This window comes from Schistocerca americana, chromosome 7 (assembly GCF_021461395.2).
Source record: "Schistocerca americana isolate TAMUIC-IGC-003095 chromosome 7, iqSchAmer2.1, whole genome shotgun sequence".
NCBI lineage: Eukaryota > Metazoa > Arthropoda > Insecta > Orthoptera > Acrididae > Schistocerca > Schistocerca americana.
Window position 1 is genome coordinate 632,340,820 of NC_060125.1, and position 10,258 is coordinate 632,351,077.

At 39.3% G+C, this 10,258-nt stretch overlaps 1 protein-coding gene across 1 annotated transcript in view; it reads left to right on the top strand.

Annotated features, from left to right (window-relative positions):
• LOC124622143 (protein SMG5) overlaps nt 1-10,017 on the top strand; it is a 276,199-nt gene extending 266,182 nt beyond the window's left edge. The window contains exons 14-16 of the mRNA XM_047147775.1: nt 8,084-8,268; nt 8,472-8,628; nt 9,294-10,017. Coding sequence (XP_047003731.1) covers nt 8,084-8,268; nt 8,472-8,628; nt 9,294-9,361 — 410 coding nt within the window. The 3' untranslated portion in view covers nt 9,362-10,017. The remainder of the gene's footprint in view (nt 1-8,083; nt 8,269-8,471; nt 8,629-9,293) is intronic.
• The last annotated feature ends 241 nt before the right edge of the window (nt 10,018-10,258 follow it).

Consider the following 10,258-nt stretch of genomic DNA (forward strand, 5'->3'; position numbering starts at 1 on the left):
CCATTGGTGACTGTGATGTATGTGGTGAGAGGCATTGGCTAAAACTTGGTATTCTCAGCACACATCTTGACACAGTGAATCTCAGAACATTTTATTCCCAAACATTTTCTGAAAGGGATGTCCCCTGTGCCTAGCTCCAGCTACCATTCTGCATTCAAAGTCTTTTAATTCGTGTTCTGTGGCCACATTCACATTGGATACCTTTTCAAATGAATGACTCGAATACAAGTGACAGCTCCACGAACGCCCTGCCCTTTTATACCTTGTGCACTTGATACTACTGCCATCTGTGTATGTGTCTGTCGCTGTCCCTTGACTTTTGTCACCTCAGTACACATTGGTATGTTCCCCAACATGCTGTACACACATTTTCGTACGCCTGCATGTTCTTTTGGCATGTCCAGTTTTATGGTGTGAAATGTATCTTTAAGAGCATTGTACAGTTATCTGGTGTGGGGTGCTCAGGACTTCAAGGGAAGTCATGTTGCTGATGAACCACGGCCTATCCACCATATTGTAGGAACTTGCACACTGCAATAGAGTAGTGAGGAGTTGCCCTGTCTTGCTCCGACCATAAGGGTTTTGTGAAGCCCCTTTCCAAAAACTGAGGTATTAACCATGTTAGTAACAGGTGTAAACAATTTGCGCCATTTAGAATTCCTTCAAAGGAGAACGGTCCAATCAGATATTGTGATGTCACCACTGGCCATATCATTATATGAGATGGGGCTTCATTTCTAACTTGACTGTGTAATGAGGATTCTCTTTGGCCCTTGTGACTATATTTCTAGCACATGAGCTGCAATAAATGGCACGTTCATCTGAAAACATAACCTTGGCATGGTCCACTACATTTGGAAATGGAGTTAGCAAAGCTTGGCATGCTAAACTATGCTCATTCCTGTCTGTATCTGATAACATGTTTACAAACATCGTTCGAAAAGTTCTGACCATAAGTTGTTTTCTCGTGTTATCTCCCATTGTTGCCCTTTGTATACAGAGTTCAAAGCACGTTTACGTGGTGACTTCATAGGAGATTATTTAGTCAAAGTAGAGACTCCGTCACATGTTTCTTCCTGTGTTTTATTCCTTCCTCTCCACAACCTTCCTCTAACAGCGTCAAAAGCAAACATGCATCTTCCCCATTGTAGAAGTGTTGCCTTTCGTGGTGGAGATTTATGAAATCTTTCCTGGAGTGCTCCTATAATATCTGTCTCATTGTCCTGTGTGCTATTGTTCATGTGTGACACACACACACACACACACACACACACACACACCACCCACCACCCCACACTCCTTGGTCGTGTAACTATGGATGCTCATGTCTTCCATGACTCATGGCTTCAAAATGGAACTTGACTGCAACTGCAAAAACATGTAAACATGAATTCCAACAATTGATACGAAGTAACATAGATACCAAGCTGCATAATAACGTTTGAAATTAAACGGATTTTTAGGGATCTGGGGATTTTTCAGGGTATGCGAATTTCTCACCCAACCTCTATATACTACTGGAGCTTATATAATCATTAGACCTGCAATTCTGTTTGAAAGGTGCAACAGTCACCAGAGTGCAGTAGTGTTGTCCACGGTTAATGCTATTACCAGCTGTAGCTTAAAAAAGGGACGTGAGCAGTGTGAAATGTTGAGTGATGACACTCTTGTCAGGCGGTGTTATCAGCACAAAGCGGGCCACATTGTGGGTTTCCATTTGGCCGGCTGGTTGAATCGTGCATTTTCCAGATTTGTGAACTCTTGAATGACAGCGACCTCTTGTTGGACTAATGTGAAGAGGAGTGCAGGCATACTCGTCTACAAGATTCCGTTCGACCATCTCTGACCACAAAAAGGCAGGATTGTTGTATTGTGCAGCAGGCACGTTGTAACCCCGTTCACACTTCTGCTTGCCGTCCAAGAATGAGTAACAGATGCCTTCCAACATTCTGTATCATCCTGCACTGTTACTGGGAGACTAGCAGTAGCTCTACTAGAGAATTACCAATCTGTGCATAGGCTGGCATTATTGCATTGCGTTGTGTTGAGTGCTGAATTGTGCTTCTGCACTATCCAGGATGACAATTGTTGAGGTCCCATTACACAGCAGTGTTAATACATGCTGTCACAATGTCCAGAGTCATCGAATATGGCTTAAGGTAATTGCTGATGGAACTCTAATGACACAGTAGAACATAACTGACATACTGCATCGTCATGTGGTACAACTCGGGTCACAATATCATCGTAGCAGTTTTCATCAGGATAATGCTTGTCCAGACGTGGCACTTGCCTCTCTGAACAGTCTGCGTCGTTCTGAGGTACTCTTGTGGCCAGTAAAATTCCCACATCTCCCAGATAGAAGATGCGGATGACTGGCACAGATGTCAGCTCTATTCAAGGGCCAGTATCCAGGATACTAAGAATCATTGACAGCACTTGCGAGCTACTGTGCCTCAGGAGAGGACACAATGGGTTCCCAACAGAGTCAGTGCAAGCATCCAACCTAAGGAGAGGGCAGTGTCATAGTGATAAGTGAGTTAGTACTGCCAAGTTCTATGTAAACTTGACTTGGTTTTGTGATTAGAGAAAGATAATCACATAACATCTCAGCCTGTGAAGTTTCATTACATTTCCTCCTCCCTTCCTGCGTCCTTCACTATTTTTGTCAGAAGTGTACTTCTGCAAATATTAATTTCAAAGATTATTATGAAAAAGGTAATGTTCAGAAAGTAAAGTAGCATGAAAACAGTTTAAAAAGGGCAAGAAATTCTAGAAAATACCACGCTATTTTTAAAACAGGTCCACTTGTAGCTCTGGAAAACCCACAAGGTTGAATAAGGCAAGACAAAAGGGGAAAGGGCCTCAACTAAACAAACTTGGAAACACTGACTCTCAAGAATGTAGGCAGAAACAACCAGCAGAAACAAGAATCCCTTTTAGACACTCGCATAGCCATATTGTGGAGGCCTGTGTTCACAATCATATTACTAACAAGGGAACCTCCCCATCGCACCCCCTTCAGATTTAGTTATAAGTTGGCACAGTGGATAGGCCTTGAAAAACTGAACATAGATCAATTGAGAAAACAGGAAGAAGTTGTGTGGAACTGTGAAAAAATAAGCAAAACATACAAACTGAGTAGTTCATGGGAAGATATGCAACATCAAGGACACTGGGACCGTAGGAGCGCCGTGGTCTCGTGGTAACACGAGCAGCCGCGGAACGAAAGGTCTTTGGTTCAAATCTTCCATCGAGTTAAAACTTTAATTTCTTATTTTCAGTTTATGTGACAAACTCTTATGTTTTTATCACTTTTTTTGGAGTGATTACCACATCCACAAGAAAACCTAAATCGGGCAAGGTAGAAGAATCTTTTTACCCATTCGCCAAGTGTACAAGTTAGGTGGGTCGACAACATATTCCTGTCATGTGACGCACATGCCGTCACCAGTGTCGTATAGAATATATCAGATGTGTTTTCCTGTGGAGGAATCGGTTGACCTATGACCTTGCGATCAAATGTTTTCGGTTCCGATTGGAGAGGCACGTCCTTTCGTCTACTAATTGCACGGTTTTGCGATGTGGTCGCAAAACACAGACACTAAACTTATTACAGTGAACAGAGACGTCAATGAACGAACGGACAGATAATAACTATGCAAAAATAAAGAAAGTAAAATTTTCACTCGTGGGAAGACTTGAACCTAGGACCTCTTCTCCTGCAGCTGCTCATGCTACCACGGGACCACGGCACTGCTGAGCTCACATTCTCCTTGATGTTGCCTATGTAGCCCATGGACTACTCAGTTTGTATATTTTGCTTATTTTTTCACAGTTCCACACAACTTCTTCCTGTTTTCTCAATTGATCTGTATTCAGTTTATCAAGGCCTATCCACTGTGCCATGTTATAACTAAATCTGAGGGGGGTGCGATGGGGAGGTTCCCTTGTAAGGGAAATGCTGGCAACACTGAGTGTATGCTTCCATTTACACTAAGTAAATTATTACTCCTGTAAATTTCACTACATCGATGCCCAAAGCGTCAGTACAACCAAATTTCTCGTTGTTATATTGAAACATTTTATGTACTCAGTAATATGGAAAGGGGACATTTCTACTCATTACATGTCAGAATATTTTGGACAATTGAAGCGAATGATTTGGCCATCCAGATTGCTCAACATGAATCCCATCGAATTTTTGTGGGACATTATTGAGAAGTCAGTTTGTGCACAGAATCCTTCACCCACAACACTTTCACAATTATGGACATCTGTAGAGGCAGCATGGGTCAAAATTTCTTCAGGGTACTTCCAACAACTTGTTGAATCCATGCCACATCGAGTTGCTGCACTGCATCAAACGGAGGTCTGACACGATATCAAGATGTATCCCATGACCTTGGTCACCTCACTGTATCTTTTCCATATTGTTATTCTATCCAGGACTTCCCATTGTTTTAAACCTTTGAGGTGCTGGCCTTTAGGTTGCAGCCTAGATAACCTGTGCATGAAGACGGCCCTAGCCAGTCTGTCTACAAGTCCAGTAGGTGCCAGTAACCAGGTAGATGCCATATTCCTCGACATGTCAAGGACATTCCGTACAATTCTGTATTGTCGCCTAATGAACAAAGTATGTGCATATAGAATGTCCGGTGTGACTGGTTTGAAGAGTTCCTAGCATAGAGAACACAATATGTTGTTCTTAGTGGAGAGAAGTCTCCAGGTGTAAAAGTAATTTTGGGCATACCCCAGGGGAGCGTTATGGGACCATTAATGCTTACAGTACACAAGTTGATTCAAACATTGCACACAAATTCAAGGAGCTGAAGGACAAACAGTGTGCTTTCACATGAAGTTCAGCAAAAATAATGTACTAACTCACTGTTCTTCACAACTACGTAACATAGTGCCACATACCCTGTGTATTGGACCGGAAGGGAACACCTCAACTAAGACACCACTGCGGCATTCACATTAACATTGGGCTGAAGACTTTTTCTTAAGGAATAACTACTGATTAAACCGGATATTTAGAATATGGTATAAGGTGAACTGGTTACCTGTCCTGCATGGCTGCACTGTCACATTCACTCCCGGAAAACAGAGAGGGAAGGCAGTAACATTGTACACTCAAATATTCTTACAAGCAGGGTGTTGTTAATCGCTGCGCGTCTGTATGCATCACTGAGTGAAGTGCTCATTAGAATAAGAACAGAAACGAGGCATTCAGTGTATCTCGACTGCTCATGACACTTGACTAGCAGTATCTGTAAAACTACCCCCCTTGGTGTTGTTACTATTTTCCACATCTGTCTCTGTTGTTTCGCCATCGGCTGTTTGCTGCAGATGATAATGCTGTCTCTTTGTTCAAACCTGTGTCGCCCTATTGATTATATTTTCATTTTCCTCATCTGGTGAAGTATCTCTCTTCCATTAGTCATCACACACTTTTTTGGCATGATAAATGGCCTTTACAGCCATCCAATGTCACAGCGGTAAAATTTAATTTCACAGTAAAATAGAAGATTGACCAAAGTGGTCTAGTAGTTAGCACTTTTGACTAGTAACTTCGACATTCCGGGTTTGATTCTTGGTGAGGACTGTACATTTTTGTGTGATGGAAGGGTCTGGAAGGAGGTTCACTCAACCATGTGAGGTCAACTGGAAAATTTGTGGAATATAAAAGCAGTGAATTTGAGACCCAAGTTGCCGAAGTAACAGTACCTCGAAATGATTTCACCAGGCTAGGTGTCACACAATGATTATGTATTACTTTTGTAATTAAAAGCAGTCCAGATCCCAATAAATTATTTATTTTGTAGTGTGCGACATGCACCAGTAGCTGCAGCTCCAGCACCCGGCTCCTTACATCAGCTGGAACTGGTGCCCTGAACACAGCCATATAGAAACAAAAATAAATAATTTATTATGATGCTGACTGCTTCTTATTATTGAAATATTAAGTATGATCTCTGTGGTTCCTTGGTCATTGTAGAAGTTGCTAGCTTATTTATCAGCAGCAGAAGTGTTTGCTGTTATTTTTTCGAGTTGAAGAGTGAGGCGGTACATGTATTATGACAATACATCTTATTCTTGGCAAGACTCTGGACCAATTCTATAGCATTTAGATTTTGGCAGTATGCCAGCAGCAGGAAAAGAACTTTTTTCTGCAAAATTTTGTTACTGGAATAAAGAGGAGAAGATAGGTGCTCCTTAATTAATATCAACAATAAAACCTTGCTCGTCTCTACAGATTTTTAAATTTCTCTGTTACTTTTTACTCGGTAGTCCAAAGTGCCCTGTCATAGTCATAGTGGAGAAGTGAACACAAAACTAAACTATGCATTGTCGTGTGACAGTGCACAGTTCTATGGAAATAATCTTCACACATTGTTACATTACAACAATTATTTACAGTGTACTCGTGTGAATGCACAGTTCATCTAAATAAACCTTTGGCTGCTTTAGTTTTACAAATCCACTCATAATCATGTGTTCATTTTGGAACCTTCTAAAATCGAATCCCATAGATGGAACAGTTTTCTGAAAGTTTCTTAATCACCCTGGAAGTCCAGTTCTGTGCGGCAAATGTTGTGAACTTTTGCAAAGAAAGTGTTCCCTTATATTGTCCATAACATCACTCATTGCTGTCTAATATCACATTTACCTATATCATCAGTGATATATTTGTTTGTGCATTTTACTTATTCTGCTTCAAGGGCAGATACTGAAATCCTACTCCACTTGGCATCATGTACCTTCTTCTGTAGTTTGCACACCATTGTCAGCTTTTGGTTGTCAACATTTGCTTGCACATTCTGTCACCTTCTCATTGTCTCATTCTCATTGTCAGTAAAGTTGATGACATTGGCAGCAGGTTCTCGTAGCTTCCCACAAAGTCATTTTCTGCAATCACTTTTCCTGCTTGCAATGCGTTGTAATGATGCATGCTTCTTTGGACTGGAACATAATTGTACTTAGCCGCATGACAAGTTGTTGTCTGCTGCAGCCAGTTTCACAATTCGTGTTGCTAAGTAATAAAAGTCTTACTTTATTTTGCTATTTTCTGAAACTTGACTATGCCTTGTGGCATATAGATTTCATTGACCAAGTGAATGTTGTTCTCCAGTTACATCTGAGCCAACATTGTAATGAATGCTTATCACTCAGATGTTGCCAGTCTGATGGAAACCAATATCTTATTATTGAGATACGTCTTGTGCTTGTGAAACATTGACATCACAGATTTTTCCACAAAATGTGCCTTTATTCATTTTTGAGAATAACCATAAGCCTCTCCTTGCTTTTGGTGATGATGAGTTCCTAACTGTTTTGCTTTCACAATATTGAACACTAGACTCTAACACAGTGCCATTATGATATATCATCAAGTTTGTTTCCACTCAGCTGTACTTCATGTCACTGTTAAATTACAGTGTGATCAGTTTTAGAATATTAAAATTCCATCCTCAGATGCCATGTGCTGTGACAGTGCTTGTTTATAAGGATGCAAACAATTCACCAATGGATCAGTGAAATTAGAAACAGGTGAAAGAACTGAACTGAAAAGAAAAATGTTAACTGAAATAAAGAGGCAGTAGGTGAACCAATCACTATGACTTGCAGTTCACATAATATAATATGACAGTCTCCCTTGTAAACCACATTTAGTGGAATGACACACTCCACTAAATGAGCTATTAACAGTTGTTTAGAATTATTTTACTGAGGTGTATCGTTTGATGAAAGGCGATTCTTCCAGCAGGATTTACAAATTACATTGTTTGAATTATGAGACATATGGTTTTCATCTGTTAATTCACATGCTCTGACATTTTTCAGCTTCTGTTATTCTGTGTACCTGTGGCTTGTGTCTGATTTAACTGATGCAATGGTGAATTGTTTCACATTAGTGCAGATATGCACTGTCATGAAAGATGACACTTGGATATGAAATTGTAATTTTCCAAAATTAATCATCTTGTACATTAACTGTCACCAATAAACTTCAACTGAATGAAAAGGTAAGTATTGATGACCCCAAATACTCCATTAACTGTTGATGTTTTGTTTTCAGTTGTCCAGGCTCTAGATGAAATGAAGCGTGAAGTGAGCCGAGCACGAGAAGCTATTCGTTGGCTCGAGGCACAGTTCCAACGCGGCAACCGCTTTCTGCGTGCTCAACGACTGCACGAACGATTGTCCCTTCCCCTGATTAAGTATCCACGTCGAAAGGAGCGTGAGGCTTGGCTGTTTTTTCAGGTATAGTTGTTGGAACTATAATATTTTTTTCTATTATTTTTGAAGATATTTTGATTGTATCCTTGTTTTGAATAGGGTCCTGTAGCTCCTCGTTTTCAGAATTTTTTTGTCCCTAATCCCCCCCCGACTTTAACACTTGTGATCAGATGTTCTTTATTTTCAGTTAATATAGAAGATTCAAAACTGAGTGAATTATGTTTCAGGTTGTGGAATGCTGTCATTATTTTAGCAAGCAGGCAGCTGCTGCAGGAGGTACAGGAGACAGTGGCCCAGAGCAAGCTCCTCTGGTCACTCTTCTGACAGGGGTCCCTCTCGATGAGCCGGCTGCGTACAGCCCTAGAGGTGTGGCTGAGACTGCAGGTACCACAGAAAAAACTTACCGTATTCTCTGTAGATCTCCTTACTCGTTCAACCAGTTTTTTAATAGTTAGTATGGGTAAGAAGTGAGAACATAACCAAATTAATAAATGTAACTATGTGTCACAGTTCTTGCTGATTGACATCATCATCCCCACACTGATATACTCAAAAGGAACAGAACTACTAGGTGATCTAAGTCGTGTGCTGGAAACCCTCTAAGGGGCTACTCTAAAGGGGCAGAAACTTGCAGTTGATGTGTGCAAACTTAAGAGGATGGAGAAAGAATCTTTTTGTTAGATTCAATATGTCAGTTGCATATTCTAGCTCAGAGAAAGATGTTATATTGCATTATTATTACAAACATATGAAGAAATAATAATGATAACAATAATAATATGTCCAGAAGAACCATAAGTTGCAGGGTAATTGTAACAGTGGAGGAGTTGCAACAGACATTTGTGATCTGTAACTTTTTATAAAATGACAAAACAATGCTACAGTGTTTTATTTCAATTAATTTCTCCATCCATAACATAATGTAATACAAGCATAAGAGAAAATGTTATTTTGTGTCTAATTAGCTTTTATTATCCTTTAATAGCCACTAATCTGAAATTAATACGTGCAAGCAAGTACAAAAACTGTTTCTTATTTTCTCTCCAAAGGGATCAACATTGAGTCAATTGCTACTTTTTATGCAAAATGGAGAGCTTCAAACAAGGTACAACGATGACAAGAGGTTCTTCAAGAAAGCTGCCACTCTTGTGCATCTTGGAAAGGATTTTTCTATTCAAAGACAATGTTAAGAAGCCAAAGTTCCATGCTGTCATTGTTTTTATTGAGTGTACAGTAATTATTTTAGATAATTATTCCATTTTCTATTAAAATCTATGTTTCTTTCATGTTCTTTTCATTTATTTTTTTATTAAAATATAAGAGTTATTTGTGTATTATAAGGACATGTGCCATATTATATTTCACTGTATGAATTGGATCTTGTTTCATATACGTTGCTTTAACAGTTTGTTGATTTCATAACCAGACTTTCACAATTTGGGACGTGTGATATGTATGCAGTCAAAGCAACTCTCTTACTATGCATTTCATTCTTCTTAAAATGGTATGAACAAGTGTAATTCTTACTATTTGAAGTTAAATTAAGGTCTTATTCTAATTTCTGACCATGTTAAAGTGATTATTTATTTATGTACATTGTAAAAACCATATGTTATTGTAGCTGTACTTAACATTAGAATACCTGATTGGTATTTAATGTTTTAACAATCACTGTCTTCCTTGACACATTTTGCTGCTAATTATGTAACTCAAGATGAAAATATATTGCTTTGACTGCAGCATCAGCAATAAAGTACTTAATAATTTCCCCAATTTTGTTTTTGTTATCCTTTTATTAAATCAATCCGAAGTCCATTCCCACTTGTTATGAATTTGTTTCTTCTTCATAGTGCTCTGGCAATCTCTATGTTACCATTTGCAAGAAAACTAAAACTCGGTTTATTATATCACTGTTGTAATAAAGTCACTTATGGTACCGCTTATTTGTTAAATTAAGGCCATGAAGTAGATGTTACATTGCTTGTGACCGTTATAAAAAATTTTAAGCACACTA